At 36.7% G+C, this 24,605-nt stretch overlaps 1 protein-coding gene across 1 annotated transcript in view; it reads right to left on the bottom strand.

The window, feature by feature from the left end:
* Nucleotides 1–542: 542 nt before the first annotated feature.
* The window catches only part of MARCHF11 (membrane associated ring-CH-type finger 11), a 144,224-nt gene continuing 120,161 nt past the window's right edge, over nucleotides 543–24,605 (bottom strand). Inside the window, exon 4 of the mRNA XM_001373268.3 lies at nucleotides 543–1,194. Within this exon, the coding sequence (XP_001373305.2) occupies nucleotides 872–1,194 (323 nt within the window). The 3' untranslated portion in view covers nucleotides 543–871. The remainder of the gene's footprint in view (nucleotides 1,195–24,605) is intronic.

Here is a 24,605-nt window from a genome sequence, read left to right as displayed (position 1 = left end):
TGAAGCACTGAAGTTATATATTAACTTGTGGCCATTCTGGATCCTAAAATGATAATCCTTTCAGGAAGTAATTTATTCACCATTAGGATCTGGTGTTGGGATGATTAATGAGAAATACAGCTCTCAAAAAATAAGTCAGTGAAGTGAAGAGAGTTGCTAGTTAACAGAATCAAATTTGTTCCCAAGGATAATATCCTTTAGAAATGTCGACTAGTTTAGGCAATCTTTGTCAGCTTACTGATGCAAAGAGAGAGTATTTCACATGGAGTGGAAAGATGAATATTTAGTTCCCTGACAAGTATTTTTTAAAGTTAGAGAGTATGTAGGGCATCTGTTCTCAATTCTTCACAATGACCCCATGTTGCCTCCCAATACACACTGTGCTACCAGCCAATCCGAGGTGAGAGAATATTTGGAGAGTGCATATAACTATACATCTGGCTCGCTTCTTGATAGGTTCTTTAGTGTATGTTGTTACCCACCACCTAAAATCTTTCTCCCTCGGGTGCAAAGCTAAAAAATTACACATAGTGCCAAAAAAGTTTGGTTAAAAAATATATTTAAAACAAGCAAGAAAAATATTTTTGGCTGTAAGGACCAGTTTCTTCATTGTGTCAACTAATAACACATACATTATATTTCAAATGATTCCAAGTACCAACTTATAAAAAGATGTCATAAATCACAAAACAAAGCGCAAAGGGAATTTTTTTTTCAGAAAATGTATTTGCAATTCCATTGTTCATATAAAAAACACAAATTTTAAAAAGTTCATATATGTTTTTAGAAGTGCTATGGTTTCACCATTCATTGCAACTACATTCCAAAATGCTGTTTAGACAGTCCACAGTGCATTATCCTTACATTTTCATTACACTGAAGTCACTCTCATCACAACCTCCCCCGAGCTGTTATCTTCTGACAAGTCTTCATGGGGCCTCATTCGATTGAACAGATGTAACAGTACATAGCCACACTGAAATCTCGGTGAGGTTAATTGTGTTGGGTGAACTAAGTTTCTATTTCGCAAAGCTGTCAGTGGCAACCACAATGTCCTACTTGTTGAAGACTCTCCTCGGCTACTTTCTTCTATGTCTGTGGCTTTGTCATAATTTAATACATCCCAGTGCAAATTAACTGCCCTCCAGCGCTTAAACACTCTGTAAACTGCTGCCCCTTCATGCACAATGAGACCTGAAATCCAGGAAAAGAAAAGACCAAATTAAAATCCGGAATTTAGGAGTATGAGCTCAATGGACACATAGGCAATTCGAGGTCTGGTCAGTTTTCCATTCCTCAAATTAGCCAAAGTTTTCTACTTGGGAAAAATATTATGATTCATAGGGAATTCTCTTATATATCATGAATAGGTTACTGCTAAGAATAAGAATACAACAAAATACATTTTACTAAAATTAGAAAGAACCTAAGTTTGACTTTCTTTGATATCTCAGAAGGCAGTTTAGCATCTTTTATGTCCTTTGGGTCGTCATTATGAATGTGCAATATCAGTATATGACCTTAATTAACCAGAATATTCAAGAAATATGAGAAGCTCTGATTCCACTTAGGTTTCAGTTCCATGGAATAATTTGCCCATCCTAGGATAAGTTCATCGCTTCTAAATTCACCACCAGGGTGCTAGCTAGCCTTGATTGACTCCACCCCACTCTGCCCTTTTTATACTTCTGATCAGAGTATGAAACTCCTCCGTGCCTACCTCTATAGAGGCCACAAACTGGATTTGGGGCTCACTCCACTCTGAAACTGCGGCTCTGCTTGGTTTCAACTCTATGGGCAAAAAAAGTCCCAGGCTGGGTTCCCCCTGGTGTCCTGTTGTCTCTCTGAGGGCAGGAACTACCTTTCTTTTTATTAATTCTATCCCCAGCACTTAGAACAGCACCTGGCACATTGTAAGAGCCTAATAAGTGTTTCTTGGTTTCATAACCAAATTAGCTCAACTAAGCTCAATTGTCTAGTTACCTAAGAACCATTCAGATACTTGTTTTAAATTTCTGTTGATGTGAATTTAAATCTGTTGATGTGTACTTTCCTGAAAAAGTACAACAAAGTGAACATAATTTAATCTTTCTTTGGTGACTAAGAATGTTCTTTCTGAATATCTCTTTTTCATTATATAGAACCACAGCTAAACAGGGAGGATGGTGGCAATCACTCTGTATGAGCATCCAAAGCTGGTTTCTCATCCTAATAGTGGCTCTAATAATCTGTGCCACCTTGGCTTAAGTAACCTAAATTCTCAGTGCTCCACTTTTCCCATCTGCTAAAAAAGGGGCTTCGATGAGATGTTCTCTCAGATTCCTGCTAGTTCTATGGTCCTGCTCTCATGTACTGATGCCAGCACAAATCTAGGAAGTAGTTGACCAAATACCTCCAAAGAAGCTCCCCAAGATTTGTTTCAATAGCTGAAGGGCCAAATCATGCAATTCAACAGGCATTTCCAAAGCATTCACTTTATGCAGCTCATTGGTTGATTTTTGGCAAAAGATCAACATTAAAAGTCCTATATGGTCATTACTCTACGGGCTATTTATTGGAAAACACAGACCATTATCACATTGGATTAGAAAAGTATAGAGAAGAAACAATCCATATCAATAGGAGGAGAATTTCTGACTGGATAAAATTTTAGACATAAACAAGTAACACATGCAAAGTGCTAGGCTAAAGGTTGTCAGAAATTTACTAAACCTTAAATCAGCTTTTTATCATTTACATCCACAAAAATCTAACAAATGTTTCTTTTACTAAAACATCTTGTAAATGATTGTGTTCTTTTCATGAATAATCAGTGTAGGTATCAATCAAGTAATCAATCAACCTCTAAGAATTTGGGTATTCAAGTAGCTACTATGTGATAGGTTCTGGGTTAGCCACTGGGAATACAAAGAGAAATGAAACCGTCCTGGCCCTATCTGCTATTGAGATAGAGAAGATACCAATAGTATAGTATTATGAGTAAATATGTCCTAGTATTATCTGGCCTCACTGCCTACCTAACACCAAAATATCCAGGTAAAAAAATTCACAAATTAAGTTAAACAATAGCCCTGTCAAATAATTTTGACTCATTTTATTTTACATCGAATTAGTAAAAAATAAAAACTTAAACCGAATTGGACGTTTCAGCATTATAGAGAAAGCCTAATTCAGGAGAATTGACTTCCAAAATTCTACTTTTATTAATAGTTTACTGAATTGCCCCTTAAACTCATTTAACCTTTGGGGTTTGGTTTGATACTAAATAAAATGGCAGCTCTACTACATGCCCTTGCCTTCACCAGGATGGTAATGAGAATGAATTAGAATTCATCTAACAAAAGGCACAAAGTCAGGAACTATATCAGTGCACAATGGTTTTTATTAATTTTTTAAAAATCAGTACTCTGCAGTAACACTCATTTATACTCGACAAAATAATTACATCATGAAGTAGATAGGTTCATTGAGGGTACTTGCCATCATTAGAAACGATTCAATTGGAGACCTCATTCTGATTTTTGTAGGACTCCATGATTTTCTGTTGATTTCTTTGGCACAGCCACTCATCTGAGCTTTAACTCCCTTTCTGAGGGTACATTATTCTAGTTGTTCTTTTATAAATATGTAAATCTAACAATCAAATAATTCCCACAGATCTTTAGAGTACATTTTAAAATGAATTTGAAAAGAATCATCTACTTGAATCTCTCTGAAAGTACACTCCTTTCAGAATTCTGGGTCCTCTTTGTCTCCCTTTAATTGTATTTTGAGGTGCTGCATAGTTTTCATGAATATTTTCCATTAGCCTAGAGAAACAACTTTTGCATTTTAGAAACTTATTATTTATTGAAATCCAGTCAATGTCAAGCACATGATATTTTATCTTTTTTCTTTTCTTGGGTTTTCTAGTAGGAACCACACTTTTCCAACTGTCATTGCCAGAAAACGTGACAGGACCCCTGTGATCTCTAAAAATCCAAAGGACAAGATACATTTCAATATAACTTCTTGAAAGAGAAACTGGCTTGTTTGTGTTTTATTTTGTCTTCCCGGAAAAAACAAAAACATTGATTACTAATAATTAAATACTTATTTCTTTTACCTTGTATTTCCTGAACGTTTGCCACCATTACACACTAATAACTGCTATAAGATATTGATGGGAAAATGGTCGCTCCATCAATGTGGTGTTCTTATCATAAGATCACATATCTAGAAACAGAAGGAATTTCGAAGGCCATCTTGTATAACTTCTCATTTTACTGATGACAAACCATAGAGTGAATAAACTCATTAGCAAAAAGTTACACCACCACTTTTTTGTATTATACTTGTTATACAATAGAATAAAAGACTCATTCAAATTCTGTATACATTGTCCCCAAGCTAAGAAGGGGATTTTATTGTCCTCTAGAGTTTTCAGTTCCATTAATTCCCTTTGGCCTTCCTTTGCCAGTGCCATCTGATTTGATTATCCTGCTCACAGGTGTGAGCTGTGATCTCAGCCTAGAGAATCAACACAATTTTAGCAGTAAATAAATCTTATGCCATTTGAATACCCCAAAAGCTTATTTGTAAACTTTGTGTACCCCAAATTGTGGAACAAAGCATTTGGCAATGATATTGAGAGTCTTATACACGAGCTAGAGGTATGGGGGGGCTGCTAATAGGTGAACATTATTTACATAAATTCATAGCTCTGATTGCCACATACTGTGTTAAGGAGACAGTCCAAATACATGAAAGGAAAAAACAGAATTTATTTTTTTACTTCATCTGAACTACTAACTTACTTGTTAAACAATTTCGCAGATGATAGCACTTTATTTCAGTCTGGATAAGTGAATATTTCCCCAATATCAGTAGTGGGCATACTTCTCAGAATTACAGACTATTAGAATTAGAAGGACCATTAATCTAGTCCACTCCTTTATTTTCTAGGTGAGGAAAGAAAGACCAACAAAACCAAGGGTATCTCTAGTGTCATAGAATAAGTTTATTTGGTTTATTTGCTTAAAGACATTCGGAAGAATTAATTTTATATGTTCTTAGTTATGTTCTGGAATTTCTATGTGTTTAAAAAGTCATTTTATCTGAAAAATTTCTGATAGATGAGAGAGGAGGCTAGACTACCTCTTTAAACACAACACGGAGTGATGAGAATATCAGCCTTTTCCAAGGTGATGGCCATGCTATAGCCACTGTCAATTACTGAATGGACCACAAGACCCTTAATGAAACCAAATGCAGGCTAAAGCAATTTGAGAAAGAAAGACCCATGGGAAATGTAAGGAACTCTGGGCAACTGCAGATGATAAAAAATAAGGCCCTGCTCTATGTATGTACCTGGTATTTCTAGGTTCAGATTTGGATACAAGATGCTCCCTTCCTAAAATGAAAACTAGGGTGTCTGTGCTGTGAGTATACACAGTGTAGGACATTATTCTTGGCAATTCCATCAGTACTTATGCTAGGTATTTACTTAATATAGGTTAGAAATAATAATATTTCTAAGATACCTTAAGCTTTTCAAAGAATTATACATGTATTAGCTCATTAGATCTGCTTAACAGATCCATGAAGTAGGTGCTACTACTATTACTAGAAAGCATTTTAAAAGCAAGAATGATGAGTCTATTTCATGACTTAGCTGTGGAGACTAGGAAAATCACTTGGAGTCGGTCACATATGCCAGATTCCTGTTAAGACTCTTTCATTCCTGCTGAAGTGGCAAAACACTAGAAGAACCCCTATAAGTAGTGATATAAACTAAATAAAAGAATAGTCTTTGTTGCCTGAGGAAATCTATACTTCAATGCATGCGTGCACTTTCCTTCTGGGAAAGGTGGAGTTTTCCCAGCTAGCAATCCAAAGCTACTCACCCCCCCCCCCGCCATGTTTCATGGATGACCATCTCTCAGTCTCAACCCCCCCCTTTTTTTAATGCTGATGGAAGTATAGATATCACCACAATGAGACCAACAATAAATTCATGTGAACTTTTGAGGTAAAGGAGAAAAGAGGTTATCACATGAGTAACAACATTAACAAAAGGAGAGTTAGCTACCTGAAAGTGGCTCATTTTAAAATCAGCCCAGCTTAAGCCCACAATGTGCATATAACGTGCACCAGGCACTGTGTTTGTAGAAAGCAGTACCTCTCAGGCATTCACCATGCCAACATCAATGTGGTAAACATTCTGCATTATCAATATAGCTCATTTCTAAATTTGCAAAGACATGCTGATTTCTCTACTGCAATGATAATAATAATCTACTGCATCTACTGGAGAAAGAAATGGCAAACCATTGCAGAATCCTTGCCAAGAAATGCCCATGGGTAGCTCAAGTCCGTGACATCCCCAAGAGCTGGGCCAGACTGAGCGACCGAACAACAGCAACAACAAGAATAGCTAGCATTTGTATATTGCTTAAAGGTTTGCAAAGTTCTTTACAAGCGTTACCTCCTTTTTATTCTCCCAACAATGCTGAAAGGCACGTACTCTTATTATCCCCATTTTACTGTTTAGGAAACTAACCTGCCCAGGGTTACTAGTAAGTGTTTGAGGCTTAATTTGAACTCATCTTCCTGACTCCAGGTCCAGCCCTTTCTCCTCTGCAGATTTCAGTCCTGATTGATGCCCAACGCTATCTGTGTGGCCTTAATCAAGTTACTTAATCTCTCAAGGTCTCAGTTTCCTCATCTGTAAAAGGAAGGGTTTGGACTGGATAAACTCTTTGGTCCTTACCAGGTCTAAATCTGTGATCCTGGGATTCTCTAAAGTGCTAGGTTTAAAGTTAGGAAAACTACCCTGCTTCTTCCTTCCACATGCTACTCTGACATGTCATCTTCAGTAAACATATTTACGTTGCTGAAATGAGGAAGTATAGTTGAAGGTACGTGATTGTGTGCTTCATTCGAATGCACAGGTCCTCAAAAGAAACCTCTTAGAGGGTGGAGCCAGCACTTACATAAAGACACTGATTCTACTATGACATTTTTAATTAAAAAAAAAAAACCTTTACCTTCCATCTTGGAATCAATGCTGCCACAAAAAATGGGGCATGACTGATGAGGGCTATATTTTAATATAGTTTGTACACAGACCTATATTTACTATCACAAAGTTTCATTCTGTGTGTCCTGTGCATTTTTCTTTGGGTTTAAGTCAAGTTGTAGGTGCTATAGTGAAGATTCTTCCTGGAAGAGTTAAAACCCAGAGGCGGCAATGTTCCAGTTTTTCCTAACATACACTAACATTGTGACACAGCTGCTCTCTTGCCTTTTTCTTATTTTTTCCTGGAAAAACAGATTTTTTTCTTCATCTAATGTCAGTGAAACTCTATATAGTAGCTCCGGAAAATGGGAATCAACTAGGATATACAATTATCCAGACTTCAGCTTTTTTCAAGATCTAAGCCCACAGCTAAAGGCATGAATACTTGACCGAGATGACCTGCATCAACATAGTATTTCACTCTGTCCAATGGCTGTGGTTTCTGGTAGAACAAGCTAGATGTTTTCCTTCTCTTTGCTGATATGAGTCATTGTTAGGAAATATTTCTTTCTATTAGCATAGATGAAAGCTTTTGAGACTGGACAGACTAAACCACATTACCCCTAGGTTTCTAGAAAGAAAATATTCTTCATCTCTGTCTATAATTATATAACTCTCCATTGAGAGTTTGGGTGGATGTTTCCTGCAAGCCTAAATAGGTATGTGTTCCTTTTTTATATTTTGCCATTCTGAAATAATATCCTGAGGAGAAGGTTACCTTGGCCAGAAATTCCGAGCCATTTTGGATCCTCGGTCTATATTTAAAGAAATATTTAATGAAATTTCTACATATTTATTCTATTGCAGATGAATATTCATTTTACAGTCATAGTCCTAGTTATTATAAGCAAATCAGAAGCACTTACATACCCCTCAAGAACCTAAGAGTTCTTATTCAGAGGCAAATAAGAAAATGGGTGCCTACATCCTAAAGCAATGATGGTGAGCCTATGGAATGGGTGCCAAAGATTGCACACAGAGCACTCTTTGTGGGAACTCAGCCACCCTCCCCACCCCCAACCCCAGGGTTTATTACTAGAAAGGCAGAGGGACTCAGTCAGAACTGCTCTCCTCCCTTTCTCCACCATGCCTGATGACAATTCTGTACATCACATGCCCCTCTGCCCAGAAGCCCAGTGGGAGCACACAGAGGGTAAGGGGGACAGCTCACAGGCAGCAGTCCCACCATCCAAGAGCCCAAGGGAAGTGCTTTGCCCCTCCCCTATGTGGGGTAAAGAATGTAGGGTGAGAGGAGCACAGCACTCCATCTGAGGGAGGGGGAAGGCAAGTGCAACACTCAGTCTGGGGAGAGTGGGGGCGGGGCCCAGTACTCCATTTCTAAAAGGCTCACCATCACTGTCCTAAGGCCTTGAATTCCCTCCATTTAAGGTTTCCAGCTGAAAAATGTTCCTGATCAGTTGAAGTCTGAGAGGTGAAGAATGTTAAATGAGCTGCATTATTTACCATGGTGATTACTATTAAATGAATGACTCCTTTAAAAAACTCACCATTTGGATATTATCAGCTTCTTTATCTGAGATTTTCTTTTAATAAAACCATGTTTTGAAGCCTTTGCACAGGCTCAAAAAGTTCTAAATGTTCTATAAAATGAGAGTGAAACTGTGGATGCTGAAGTTCTAAAGAGATTCACCTTTAAAGAAATGACCTAAAATGTTTAGCTTTAAGGGAATCGTCTCTTGGATGATGTCAGAGCTATTCTTCTGACATAGATTAAAGTTACTATAACAAAAAGCCACACTAGTATTTTCCAAAAGAAAAATGTCCTTTTTGGTAGATTTCTACAAGCTGGTTCCAACTCTCTTTCATAAACCTATAATAAGTTTCTATCATTTAAGATTTCTATCCTGGTTTGGAGATTTGCAAGAAATTCCAGTGCTACCACTTCAACAATTTTGTTTTTCTTTAACCCCTGTTCAAACACATGTGAAACTAACCCCTTCCTTGGGAAAGAGTTAAGGAGAAAGAAAATTGTGATTTGGGAAGGGTTACACCTCTTTTCCCTTGAACAGTATGTTTTGGTAATGTCTACAAAATTAGGGAAAATATCTCTGCTTAGCCAGATTCAGCCTTCTAGTCTATATTTTAAAAAATTATTTTTGAAGAAACCAATAGAAATTCCTTTAATAAGCCTTGAAATTCAATAGGATTAGAGTTACCACAACATCATAGCAAAACGCAAATGCAGTTAAGTTGTTTATTCAGCAGCAAGTATGAAAGTCAGTCACTGAATAGGTTGAGTGACTAAAGAACATTAAACCTAGTAGAGACTGAACTCTAGATTTACTTATTCAAAAATTTTCTCTTCTCTCCCAAGGAATAAAATGTAATAGTAATCCAGTAAGATAATCATTTTTAGAGACATTAATAAACATAATTATACACTGAGGCACATAAATTCCTATAATTTATAGCTCAGAAATAAAGAGAATTTAATGACCTCCCAAAACACATAATTGGGAAAAAATTAGTATTACCATTAAATTTTTGAATAACAGAACACCCTCTTTTTATCCCTTAAGGAGACGAACTATTTTGGTTTCCTTTTGAAATTCAGTAGGAAGAAGATCTATGGCATTCAAGATTCAGATAACTTTTAGGAATAGAAAACTGCCTCCCACAATTTCTATATCACTTTCAAAAAAACAGAGTAAAATAACCTTTCTACCTAATGTTTGGGGTATAGGAGAGGTTATTGTTATATTTTAAGAGATGACAGGACTCAAGTTATATGGAAATGCATGAAATAAAGCACATACATATAGTTATTTCTGACTCTTTGAGACTCTATTTAGAGTTTTCTAGGTAAAGAAATGGAGTGGTCTGCCATTTCTTTCTTCAGCTCATTTTATAGATGAGGAAACTGAGGAAACCAGGGTAAAGTAACTTTGCCCAAGGTTGTATAGCTAGTGTTTGGGGATAAATTTGGGACTCCCTTGACTCCAGGTCACCTAGCTAGATGTATGTGTGTACATGCTTCTAAAAATAAGTACATCATATGTATATTGTATACATATATTTTATAATTAAGATGAAGATCTACTTTATCAAAAGAACAGCCCTTCTTTGTTCCTCTAAAAATCCTATCTGTTTTGAGCTCCTTTTGCAGTTAGTAGTAAGGCTAAGTCATATTCAGGAATCATATTAATTCTAATTTAGCCGTATGCCCAACTCTTTACAAATGCTTTGACAGAAGCCCTGAAGTTTGAAGTCAAAGGTTGGAAGCAATTTGTCTGCTTTCCCTAAAATAAGAAGGAGCTGTGGTTCCAAAGGACATCTTGTAGCGATTTGCAGAGCAAAAGAAGATCAGGCTAGGTAACTGCTAACATTGCGAAGCTCGGTGATTTTCCTCCCATCCTCTGGATGAGCTCTGGTTTGGGAATACTGAAGAAGGGATTGCTGTTTGGATACAGGTTGGGCTGGATGGTCTCTGGGGTTCCTTCCCATTCTGAAAAGCTGTGCCTCAGTCCCTCCAGAGGTCAATACCAGACAGATGGAAAAACCACTCACTTCTCGCCCTCTGCCTTTTCTTTTAGCCCTCCAGGTCATGCTATCTGGAAAGCCTCCAGTACCCATGCTCCAGTTTCATGGACCTCTCCTTCTAGTCTTTGATACCTTATTGTTTCTAAGTGCAGCTGAACAGGTAAAAGAAAGGGATTCCATTTATTGAAATAATCTCACACTAGGCATAAGAGAAGATGAAGTTACCTCTTATCTACTATATATAGCGCTTGGAAGGTACCTATTAATGTGTCTTGAGATGAGATTGTAAGCTTGGGGTCAGCGAGAGGTTTTGCCTTTCTCTGAATCCATAGTACTTAGCACATTGTCTGGCATATAGTAGGCACTTGATAAGCTCTTTTAGATTTGTTGATTAAATTTTTTTAGTGATGTCTTAAATCAGACACTCTTTTCCAAAAATGAATTGCTTTTGATTTCCCTCAAATCTTACCATTTTTATGATAGGGAGACACTGTGCAAATCATGGAGATATGTAGATATTGTGAGGCTGACACTGCAAAAAGTCTTAAAATTAGAGGAGTTGAAGTGGTTTGGGTTGCTCAGGAAGCGAGAGAATGGGCTCGTGTTCCCTGACCCAGAGGACTTCCCTGGTGGGACAGAACTACTGGAAGAGAGGCTGCCATTAGTGGTCAACTTCAAAGTGGACCAGATCAAGCATCTCTGTCCAGGAATATGGGTTCCCAGAATATTGGTTGGTTCTTAGGCCATCTATCCCTCTTGGTAATGCAAAGGCATAAAAGAGCTCTTAGTACAGATCTTTTAGTGATGCTCTGAATTCTGAATCTCCCATTTTTTCTGTTCAGGGCTGTGCACAGCAACTGCAATTGTTTTACCAGTCACAATCATTCTAAATTCAGAAGTGATAAATACATTTCATATTCATTCAAATTACTTTACAACCCAGATGGTGGAATATTTACAAGCATTTCCCAAAGGTTGCTTTTTTATTAAGGAGGGAAAAAAAGAATTTTCCATCTTTTTTTTTTAAACCCTCACCTTCCATCTTTGAATCAATACTGTGTATTGGCTCCAAGGCACAAGAGTGGTAAGGGCTAGGCAATAGGGGTCAAGTGACTTGCCCAGGGTCACACAGCTGGGAAGTGTCTGAGGCCAGGTTTGAACCCAGGACCTCCTATCTCTGGGCCTGACTCTCAATCCACTGAGCCACCCAGCTGCCCCCAGAATTTTCCATCTTTTAATGACTCTGAAGGACCATTTCTACAGCAAATTGAGGTCATCCAGATCAATCCAAACTCGTTCAAATGACTTTCCCTAAGAAAGCTTCCTGACTGAACTGGCTTATTCCTTTTAAATCAATCTCTTAAGAAAATGCCAAATTTCTCCTTTCAAGGCTGTTTCCTGACTTCTCTGGCTTCTTTTGAGTCCTAAGTCCCATTTTCTAAAGGTAGCCTTTCCCAATCTCTCCAGTTCTAATGCTTCCCCTCTGTTGTGGCACATATTTATTTGCCCATTGTCTTCTTCCCCATTAGACTGTGAGCTCCTTGAGGTCAGAGACTATCCTTTACCTTTCTTTATATCCCCAAACTTTAGCACAGTGCTTGGCACAGAGCAGGTACTTAATAAATGCTTACGGAGTAGTCACTAACCTAACTCCTTGCAGACCACTCCTGACACTTTTGCTTATGATGCCTTCAAAACCTGTGCACCCTGGAATCTCACTCCAGCCCTGAACCTCCCACACTGGAAGTACCCTCCATCTTTGTGACTCACCCCAGGACCTCCAATTTAAGGAGGTTCACGCACATATGTCTTCATTCTTCTCTGGACTACCCTCCCTGACCCTTTGCTTGGGTTTTCTTTACTTTCTCTTCAGTGCCCCTGTTGGACATCCTTTTCTTCCCAATCCTAGTGGCAGCTATATGGATCAGTCGATATAGAGCCAGGCCTGGAGAGAGATTTGGTCTGGGGTCCAAATATGGCCTCAGACACATCCTCACTGTATGACCCTGGCCAAATCACTTACCCCCAGTTATCTAGTCCTTACTGCTCTTTTGCCTTAGAATTGATGCTTATTATCAATTCTAAGGTGGAAGGTAAGAATGTAACAAAAATGTACAAATTAAGGGCTTAGCATAGTGTCTGGCACACAGTAGGTGTTATATAAATGCTTATTTCCTTCTTTTAAGTTCCTTTTATGAATTGCCTTCTACCATTAGAATGTAAGCTCCCGGAGGGTAGGACTAACTTGAATTTGCAAACTCAGCTCTAAGTAAGATCCTTGGCACAAACAACTTAATAAATGCTTGATGACTTCACAAGAAACATATCTTTAGAAAACTCACATGCTAAAATCATATTTAGCAATCTAAGTGAGCATATGGCCCCATAGTCATTATTATCAGGAAAGGGGCCTAAGAACAGAGCTAGGCCATCCGTTGCAGTTAGTCTTTTCATCTAAATCACCAATCATTCACAACAAAATTTTAGTGAACATTTTCTATGTACAGCCCATGAAGATATTTACTCCTCAGTAATAAGAAGAAATGTTAACATCTGTTTTCATGGATTTAATAGGTCCATTTTTCATACATTTTCAAGGATAACTCAAAAGAGCAGACAATGTACAAATCATGTCATTGTGGCTTTGAACACATGCTATGCTTATTTTTTTTAGCAATAGATCTTCATTCCTAATTATGTTTTCTTTTGGCTAATATCCAGTAGAATCACCTTCTCTGTACCCATGGGGAGAAATGTCCCAGGAGATACTAGAACTGAGAATTTACCAAACACAACCCAGAGAATAGATACTACACAAAACTCATAGAACAGATCATCTGTGTATGGATATTTAGCAATTAGATAGATCTACAATTGGACACGGAAAAAGCTCTCATGACTTGTCTAAATATGTTCTCATGTTCCCAAAAAGCCAGGGAATGTGTATTTTCATTCAATGACTCCTGTACTAAGGCTAGTTTCTGGGGAAATAAAGAGGAAAAAAAGGTCCCTCTCCTCAAGGAATATTCTCATTACTAGATGTTAAGCTTTATAGTTACAAAGTTCAAAATCATGCCATTTTCTATTTCTTTGCTATTAAAATAAAACAACAGATGCTGAATTGTCAAAAACATAAGGCAAATGGCGACCCTTTAAAAGGTCAACATTCCTGTAAATGTGGCATATGACTACAGAACTCTGCTATGTTTACTACTTGGTGCTGAAATGCCCAATATGTTTTCCAGTTTGTGCATATTCTTAAAACAGATTTTTTATGCATCACCAAGTCACTGTGGCTGGATAAATTATGAATTATTTTAAATTGATTTTCAAAGGGGCTGCAATATATACCCATAGTGTTTTACCTAGATTTTGTCAAACTATGAAAAGTCCTATTACAACTACATAAAACTGTCCTTTGATAAATATGACTTTACTAAAGGGAAAATTTTTTTAGTTTATATTACAATTAGTGGAGAAAGGTAGAAATATCTCAACCTGGTTATCATCGTAGTACATTTAAATCAAGTAAAGAGCTTTAGGCTCATCTTCTTTATCTCTTAATCCCTCTAGCTTTAAAAAAACAACAGCATGAAAAATTCAAAAGGAATAAGACAGATATTTCTGTCTTTGGCAATGGGTAAGTTTCCATAGATCACTTTCTGTTCTGACCATTTATCCTTTAATTTGAGAAATAAAGTAATATGAAGTACAACAAATAATAAAAACCTGTACTCTAGGAATAGAACCAAGCATCTGATGGAAGCAATTTTTTCTTCAAACAATTTTAGGAAGCACTTCTCTACTAAAGATAAAGAAGCTGAGAAATAAATCACCATCAAATTTAAAATACATATGATAGAAGAAAATGACTAAGCTTAGCCTAAATGTCTTAGAAAATTCAAGGCATTTGAGCAGCAGAGCTCTTATGGAAACCATTCCAAGAACACTTATCAATCCTCCTTAAGTCAAGCATAAGGAAGACAAAGGGGAAAAGTTTGTAGAATCAAATCAATTACCTAAGAAATATTTAGGGAGAAAAATTACTAAATAATCAACTAATTTTAATGAAAATAAATAAGAGAAGATTCATCACAGCAATATATGGTAAATTTTGCTTTCCCGGTTCCTGGCAGTAAACATCTTTGAGTACCAGCTTTGTTGACATCTTGGCTCTCCATTTGAAATTCCAACACTTAACTAACAGCCATTTTTCTGCTCTTGTGAAGCATTGAGAGAGACTAGCTTCACTTTAAGGCTAAAGGTCTACATCATTAAGTCTGAGCGATGTTCACTACTCCTAAAATGGAGTACATTACAAGGATAATTTGAGCCTGTTGAGGATGAGAAAGCCAAACTGCTTTTTGGATACTATGTCAGTTTCTCAGTGTCGATTCATACTTTGATTTAAATAAAATTCCCAGAAGACCATACACATTTACATTCTAATGTGAGTATTACCAAAATCAAATTGAATGATGCTTAGATTCTCCTCTGCTTTATCCTCCCACTCCTGCCATTCCACTGATAGTTCAAATAAAGAAGGTTGACTATTTATTTGCATTGTTTTATGCTGGAATGGAAAGCTTACCTCTTGGAGTGACTACCTGTGTAGCCTTGGACAAGTCACCTACCCTGCCATGGTCTCGATTTTCTAACCTTGAAAGTAGAAAATTATGCATAATAGCAAACTCCTTGCTTATACGAACCTCCCTAGGCACTTTAGGACTATTCTTAGTTTTCTCAGAGCTACCAGCATCACTACTTTTGTATTTTGAAGCCATTATTAATAAATAGCATTAAGGAAACAAAGAGAAGCACTGCTCTGATGCAGAAACCACGTGTTAGAAGTGAGAACTCTGGACAAAGACTGAAACAGGACACAAAACAATGTAATGATTCACAAATGCTTCCCAGACTAAGGTTGAACACTATTGGGTGAACTGCTGCAAGACTTTATGTCGCTTGGGAAAATGGCAGCACAGGCTGAGAACTGAATTTCATTTTTTTACTTTATGTTTTCTCCTGCTTTTATTTTTTCCATTGCCAATCACATATCCCTGAATCATGGGTGGAGTTCTTATAAAACTGTGCCCTACTGTACCAAACAAAGCAAGTACCTTAGGGACGATGGATTTTGGACTTTTTCCTCTGAAATCCCAACCAATGTATACTGACTGGCACAGAGTAAGCATTTCATAAATGTTTGTTGAATTTAACTAATCAAATTCCTTCAGTTTTTCAAAGCTACCTTATAGGGTCATAAAAAGTTTTATTTTCAGTGCTAATTTCCTTCTACCTTTATCTTCACAGTCCATAATTATTTAGACTTTTCATCTTAGCCAAATGAACCGAATGTCCAAATCAATTTAAGCTATATTAACAGAGCATAAAGTAGAGACCAGGGAAGCAATGCTATAAACGTGTAGGCTACTGAGGGAGAACAAAGCTCAAGGAACATTACCCTTTTATGGGCTTCTGGGAAGCCTCACTCTGACATACAAGTTGAAAGCGAGATGTTGCTGCTGTTATTATTTCCCAGGTACGGCTGCTTTGGAAACTGGAGGACATGGAACAAAAAAACGGAGCTAAGGCTGGAGTGAGAAAGAGCAGGAAGTTCCTGGCCACCTTGCTTATAGTAACGGTCAGTGGCTGGAAGCATGACCTGATTTCATGAGCTGCAGGTAGTGGTTCTGTGGTCTTAAAATGATATAATCCAGTCATAAGAATCTGACTTACCTATTTTACTGTCTAGATTAATTAATTCAAATGTATTATTACTTTTCCGAGGGCAATGATTATCGATCTAGCCATCCACGACTTTCTAAGATGACTGATCAAAGTCAGGGAATAATATGTGTCAAGGAGACAGGGTGAAGCTAAATCCTTAGAGGCAGCTAGATAAAGCATATAGAATCCTAGGCCTGAAGTCAGGAAGATCTAAGTTCACATCCAACTGTGTGCCCCTGATAAGTCTTCCTCAGTTTCCTCAGCTAGAAAATGAGGATAATAAAAGCACCTAATGCCCAGGGATTGTTATGAAGACCAAATGAGATACTGCTTGCCAAACATTTAGCCTGATGCCAGGTACATAGCAGACACTTGATAACTATTTTTGTCTTGCCTTCCTTTCTTCCTTTACAGAGGGGCTTAGGCCTTGTGAAGATTCTCAATCTAGTTAGACTAAATCACCCCAGGTTTTAATACTAAAACATTTCTTGCTCCCCTTTGGACATCCATGCTCAGAATCCGAAAGACTATTTTCAATCTTATAACCATATTATTATCAAGAGTCATTGATGAATGACTCTTTTGTCTTTGGATATCCTTTTCATTTAAAGCATTTTTAACACAGTTTAGGCTCAAAATATATGTATTTCTGTATCTGCAGGTAAAAAAAAAAGTGTTCCAATGGGGGCACATTACAAGGTACTTGAATATAAAAAATTGGAATCATAGATTGTGACCTAGAAAAGTCATTATAGATTGTTTCTTCAAGATTGGTTTAATGTGGTACTATAATTAATATTTTTAAAAAGCACCTTGGCATACATCAAGAAAAACCCCTTCAGGATAGGTAGGTGACTCAGTGGATTGAGAGCCAGGCCCAGAAATGAGAAGTCCTGGGTTCAAAACTGGCCTCAAACACTTCCCAGCTGTGTGACCCTGGGCAAGTCACTTAACCCCCATTGCCTAGCCCTTACCAATCTTCTGCCTTAGAGCCAATATATAATATTGATTCCAAGAAGGAAGGTAAGGGTTTTAAAAAAAAGAGCCATGAAAATAAATTTAGTGTGGCATCCTTGCCCTCCTTCTTCTGAGGAGGTAAAGCTATTCTCTATCTTGAAGACATTTTTTCAATGGCTGAATGTCTATAGAACTGGAACTCTGAAGAAACACAAAAAAGGCATTTCCTACAATTCAGATTTGTCATTCCTACTGGCTTCAAAGAATAAGGACAATTCTCTGAGCACTGAAGGAAAATCCCTCCAGCCCAGGAGCGCCGGGTCTCCTAGGCAAGTCTGTGACTAGAATGGAGGTGCCTCCTGTTTGTGTCCTCTTTCTCTTGGTACAGGACACTGTGTGTCTCAAAAGGCACAATACATTAGCTGATTTAATGGCAATGGCAACAATGATAGTGAGATACACAAAGAAAAAAAAAGAGTTGCCCATAGAGAAGGAAACTACCAGCATAATAAAAGGGTTCCCTTGGCACTGATCAAGTTGCTTTCAATATAAGTGATATAAAAACAGCAAATGAGTCAGCCTTGATACAAATGTCCAAAGAAGACTTTATATATTAACTTCCAAATTGATTGTGATCAATCTATGATTTCTTATTGCTTAGCATTCCTTTTCCATGTGAGAATAAACCTTCCTGTTCCACACCTGATTCATTTTCATTTTCTGAGTAGTTTTTCGCTTCTCCCCATCCCGTGGAGAAGGACCCCTTAAATTAGAGCACCAAGTAAAATTGTTCCTATGGAATCTTAGATGGAAATGAGATTGGAGCACAGGAGAATATAACTCCTCTAGGAAGGAGACAAGTAATCCCAAAGCAAGGAGCCTGAGGGAAATGGAGAAGGTAGGTAAAAGACATGGAGTAGAGAAAGATGGTTGCCATCTTTTCTGGTCTCAGCTTAGTAGTGCTTGCCTAGCTAGTTTTTTAGATACATATTTTATCCTTGTATAAAACTGTTTCAGAAATATCATGTTCAGTCTTGGTCACTGTATCTTCAGAAAGCTATCAGAGGAATAGAGGACAACTAAAATGATCAAGAGAATAGCAGCAGCTATATAAAGATGAATGAAAAACTCTTCAGTCTCAAAAGAAGTCAGAAAGAAAAGATTTCATCAAAGTCTATACAACTATGAAGGCTATGAAGTGAAGAAGTCTAGGTTCACTAAATTCCAGAGGACACTGACAAGGGAACACTTAAAGCTTAAATAAGGTAGGTTTAGGATAAATAAAAAGAAGTATTTGTTCAAACAGCAGGTAGTAAATGCACAAAACTCATTACATTTCATAGTCATAGAAATGTAGAGCTAGAAGAAGAGATCATTTATTCCAATTCCATTTTTTAAAGACAAGGAACTCTGGCACAAAAACACAAAATGACTTGCACAAGTTCACACTTGTAGTAAGTGATGGATCCAGAAATAAAATTAATGTCTGCTAACTTAGACTCATATACCACTGAGTATGGGCTGAAATATACATGATGTAAAGAAACAGCTGGGATAAAGTCAAAGAAGAAAGAGCCACAAGACTTCTGAGGGAAATCAAAATATTTGTGGGATTATCATTAGTGAATGAGAGGAGAATTGAAGGAATTACCGATGATATTTATGGATAAAGGAAGAAGACAAGATCAAACAAGAAACTGAGAGGTTCACAAGGCATCAAATAGATGCTTTTGAGTCAATACTATTTTAAAAGGTTTTGCAAAGCAAAACCAATGCAATTAACATTAGGAGAGAAGCAGGAAGTTGATCCTTGCAGCAAGTTTTTTCTGATAAATTTTTGATAAATTTTTCATTTTTAAAATAAAGAACTGAGTCAAATGTATAGGATTAAAATCCATTTCCAGTCAATAGTCAAAAGAGATAAATAGGCACTTTTCAAAGGAAAAAAATCTAAGTTATCAACATCCACATGAAAAAATAGCACAGAGCTGCAACAAGTGCATGGCCCAAGTATAACCTGAACTAAATTAAAAAGCAATGGCAGAAATTGTGATTTTCTAAAAAATACAATACAATAGAACCTAAATAATGTTAATATATGGCTTTCTAAGTCAATATTTTAAATCAGGAATCCTTATGACCCACGTAGTGGCCTTCCATTTGGGGGAAAAGGGGAGGGGCTTGATCAGAACCTATTTCCATATTGTTGTTTGCATTAGGATGGTCATTTAGAGTCTGCATCCCTAACCATATCCCTTCAATCCATGTATTCAAGCAGTTGTTTTTCTTCAGTGTTTTTACTCCCACTGTGTTTCCTCTGGATGTGAATAGTGGTTTTTCTCATAGATTCCTCCAAGTTGTTCTGGATCACTGCATTGCTGCTAGTAGAGAATTCCATTCAGTTCGATTGTACCACAGTGTATCAATCTCTGTGTATAATGTTCTCCTGGTTCTGCTCCTCTCACTCTGCATCACTTCCTGTAGGTTGTTCCAGTCTCCATGGAATTCCTCCACTTTATTATTCCTTTTAGCACAATAGTATTCCATCACCAACATAGACCACAGTTTCTTCAGCCATTCCCCAATTGATGGGCATCCCCTCGTTTTTCAACTTTTTGCCACCACAAAGAGCGCATCTATGAATATTCTTGTACAAGTCTTTTTCCTTATTATCTCTTTGGGGTACAAACCCAGCAGTACTATGACTGAATTAAAGGGCAGACAGTGTTTTATAGCCCTTTGGCATTGTTCCAAATTGCCCTCCAGAATGTTGAATCAATTCACAACTCCACCAACAATGCATTAATGTCCCCACTTTGCCACATCCCTCCAGCATTCATTACTTTCCTTAGCTGTCATGTTAGCCAATGTGCTAGGTGTGAGGTGATACCTCAGAGTTGTTTTGATTTGCACTTCTCTGATTATAAGAGATTTAGAGCACTTTTTATGTGCTTATTAATAATTTTGATTTCTTAAATTGCCTATTCATGTCCCTTGCCCATTTATCAATTGGAGAATGGCTTGATTTTTTGTACAATTGGTCTAGCTCGTTATAAATTTGAGTAATTAGACCTTTGTCAGAGGTTTATGTAGTGAAGATTATTTCCCAGTTTGTTCCTTCTCTTCTAATTTCGGATGCATTAGTTTTGTTTGTACAAAACCTTTTTAATTTGATGTAATCAAAATTATTGATTTTACATTTTGTGATTTTTTTCTAGCTCTTCCTTGACTTTAATGTCTTTCCTTTCCCAAAGATCTGACATGTATACTATTCTGTGTTCACCTAATTAACTTATAGTTTCCTTCTTTAGATTCAAGTCATTCACCCATTCTGAGTTTATCTTCATGTAGGGTATGAGATGTTGATCCAAACCTAATCTCTCCCATACTGTCTACCAATTTTCCCAGCAGTTTTTATCAAATAGTGGGTTTTGGTCCGCAAAACTGGGATCTTTGGGCTTACCATAGACTGGCTTGCTGAGGTCATTTTTCCCAAGTCTATTCCATTGATCCTCCTTTCTGTCTCTTAGCCAGTACCAAATTGTTTTGATGACCGCTGCTTTATAATATCATTTGAGATCTGGGACTGCAAGGCCCCCTTCCTTTGTATTTTTATTCATGATTTCCCTGGATATCCTTGACCATTTGTTGTTCCAAATGAACTTTGTTATGGTTTTTTCTAATTCAGCAAAAAAGTTTCTCAGTACTTGTATGGGTATGGTATGTGTGGAGAGTTTTTTGTAGTTGTGTTCATATAATTCCTGTGTTTGTCTCGGCAGATATATTCTTAAGTATTTTATATTGTCTAGGGAGGTTTTAAATGGAATTTCTCTTTCTAATTCTTGTTGCTGAAATGGGTTGGAGATATATAGAAATGCTGATGACTTATGTGGGTTTATTTTGTATCCTGCAACTTTGCTAAAGTTGTTGATTATTTCAACAAGCTTTTTGGTTGATTCTCTAGGATTGTTTAAGTAGACCATCAAAGAGTAATAGCTTGGTCTCCTCATTGCCAATTTTAATCCCTTCAATTTCTTTTTCTTCTCCAATTGCTACTGCTAGTGTTTCTAGTACAATGTTAAATAATACAGGTGATAATGGGCATCCTTGTTTCACTCCTGATCTTATTGGGAATGCGTCTAGTTTATCCCCATTGCAAATGATGGTTGCTGATGGTTTCAGATATATACTGTTTATTATTTTTAGGAAAGGCCCTTCTATTCCTATACTTTCTAGTGTTTTCAATAGGAATGGGTGTTGTATTTTATCAAAGGCTTTTTCTGCATCTATTGAGATAATCATGTGATTTTTGTCAGTTTGCTTGTTAATATGGTCAATTATGTGGATGGTTTCCCTAATTTTGAACCATCCTTGCAGAGTCATTTTGCTAGTATCCTATTTAAGATTTTTTGCATCTATATTTGTTAGGGAGATTAGTCTATAGTTTTCTTTCTCTGTTTTTGACCTGCCTGGTTTTGGGATCAGTACCATATTTGTGCCGTAAAATGAATTTGGTAGAGCTCCTTCTTTGCTTATTCTGTCAAATGGTTTTTATAATATTGGGGTTAGTTATTCTTTGAATGTTTGTTAGAATTCATTTGTGAATCCATCTGGACCTGGGGACTTTTTCTTAGGGAGTTGTTTGATGGCTTGTTCAATTTCTTTTTCTGATATGGGGTTGTTTAGGTAATCTATTTCTTCCTCTGTTAGTCTATGCAATTTATATTTTTGTAAATATTCATCCATCTCACCTAGATTGCCATATAATTCCATAATAACTTTTAATGATTGTTTTAATTTCCTCTTCATTAGAGAGGTGAGGTCTTCCTTTTCATTTTGGATACTGTCAATTTTGCTTTATCTTTCCTTTTTTTAATTAAACTGACCAGTACTTATTTGTTTTTTCAAAGTACCAGCTTCTAGTCTTATTTATTAAATCAATAGTTCTTTAACTTTCAATTTTATTAATATGACCTTTGATTTTTTAGATCTCTAATTTAGTCTTCATTTGAGGATTTTTAATTTGTTCAAGTTATAGGTTTTTTTTTAATTTGTATGCCCAATTCATTGACCTCTGCCCTCCCTAATTTGTTAATATATGAACACAAGGATATAAATTTCCCCCGAGTACTGCTTTGGCTGCATCCAAATCATGGTTTTGAAAGGATTTCTCATCATTGTCATTTTCTTCAATGAAATTAATAATTGTTTCTATGATTTGTTCTTTGACTAACCGGTTTTGGAGAATTGTATTGTTTAATTTCAAATCAATTTTTTATTTATCTCTTCATGTATTATTTTCGTTGCATTGTGATCTGAGAAGGTTGCATTTATTATTTCTGCTCTTTTGCACTCGTTTGCAATATTTTTATGCCCTAATACATGGTCAATTTTTGTGAATGTACCATGTGCTGCTGAAAAGAAGGTGTATTTCTTTTTGTCCCTATTTTTTTTTCTACACATATCTACTAACTCTAATTTTTCTACGATTTCATTCACTTCTCTCAACTCTTTCTTATTTATTTTTTTGTTTGATTTATCTAGTTTGGATAGAGGAAGGTTCAGGTCTCCCACTAGTATAGTTTTTCTATCTATTTCGTCCTTGAGTTCCTCTAGTTTCTCCTTTAGAAATTTGGATGCTATGGCATTTGGTGCATACATGTTGAGTATGGATATTTCCTCATTGTCTATACTATCATCAGGATGTAATTATCTTCCCTATCTCTTTTAACTAGATTTAGTTTTACATTGGCTTTGCCAGATATCATGATTGTGACTCCTGCCTTCTTTTTATCAGTTGATGCCCAATAAATTTGGCTCCATCCTCTTATGTTTATCCTATCTACTGTCCTCATGTGTGTTTCTTGTGGACAATATATGGTAGGGTTTTGGATTCTAATCCACTCTGTTGTTCGCTTACATTTTTTGGGTGAGTTCATTCCATTCACATTCAGAGTTATGATTACCAGCTCTGTATTTCCCAGCATTTTGAATCCTACTCCTAGTCCTGCCTTTTCTTTCACTATTTCCTCCTACACCAATGTTTATTTTTAATCAGCCCCCCTAGTTCCCACCCTTATTTTACTTCCCTTTCTTCCTCCCTCCCTTCTTAATTCCCTCCCTCTTATTTTCTTTGCAGTCTTTTTAAAACTACCCACCCACCCTCTCCCTGCCTTATACTGCTTCCCTCTTCACCAGTCCATTTGTTACCCTTCTACTCCCCTAAAGGGCACAAATCTATTCTCTACCCCAATGGATTGGATTGTTCTTCCCTCTTTGGGTCAATTTCAATGCATATAAGAGTTGAGTATTTCCTATCTCCAACCTCTTTACCTTGCCAGTGTATTGATGTTCTCCCCCCTCCCACCATGAGCTTCTTTGTGACATATAAATTTACCCATTTGTTTCTTTTCCCATTTCTTTTAGTATTAACCTTTTCTTAAGCTCTAGTTTTATATATATATATATATATATATATATATATGTATATATACACACACGTATATATAATTATGCATACATATATCTATATACCTATTAATGTCTTATTATTTCATCCTATACAGTTTGTCACTATTCCCTCTAAGTGTAATTCTTCTAGCTGCCCAGCTGATAACAACAGATTTTAAGATTTGCCAATGACCTCTTATAGGGATACATATCATTGTAACCTATTGAGTCTCTTTAAAAAAAAAGGTTTTTTTGGGGGGGGTTTGTTGTTGTTTTGTTTTATTTTTCTTTTTTCCCTCTTTTTTAATTACCTTCTGATGATTCTCTTGAGTTCTGTGCTTGGACATCAAATTTTCTGTTCAGGTCTGGTTTTTTCATTACAAATTCTTGGAATTCTTCAATTTTGTTGAATCATCATACTTTCCACTGTAAGAATATAGTCAGTTTTACTGGGTAGTTGATTCTTGGTTGTACACCTAGTTCCCTTGCTTTCTGGAATATCATATTCCATGCCTTTTGGTCCTTCAGTGGAGATGCAGCCAGGTCCTGTGTTATCCTCACTGTGGTTCCATGGTATCTGAATGACTTCTTCTTGGCAGCTTGTAATATTTTTTCTTTGGCCCGATAATTCTTGAATTTGGCTATAACATTCCTGGGTGTTGTCAGTTGAGGATTAAGTACAGGAGGTGATCTGTGGATTCTTTCAATCTCCACTTTTCTCTCTTGTTCTAGAATATTGGGGCAGTTTTCTTGAATAATTTCTGTAGTATTATGTCCAAGCTTTTTCTTTTGCCATGGCCTTCTGGTAGAACAATGATTCTTAAATTGTCTCTCCTTGAAGGATTTTCTAAATCTTCTGTTTTGTGAATGAGATGTTTCATATATTCCTCAATTTTTCTGTTCTTTT

The sequence above is a fragment of the Monodelphis domestica genome, chromosome 3 (assembly GCF_027887165.1).
Source record: "Monodelphis domestica isolate mMonDom1 chromosome 3, mMonDom1.pri, whole genome shotgun sequence".
Classification (NCBI taxonomy): Eukaryota; Metazoa; Chordata; class Mammalia; order Didelphimorphia; family Didelphidae; genus Monodelphis; species Monodelphis domestica.
Note: the sequence above shows the minus strand (reverse complement) of the source record. Positions and strands in the feature narration are given on the sequence as shown.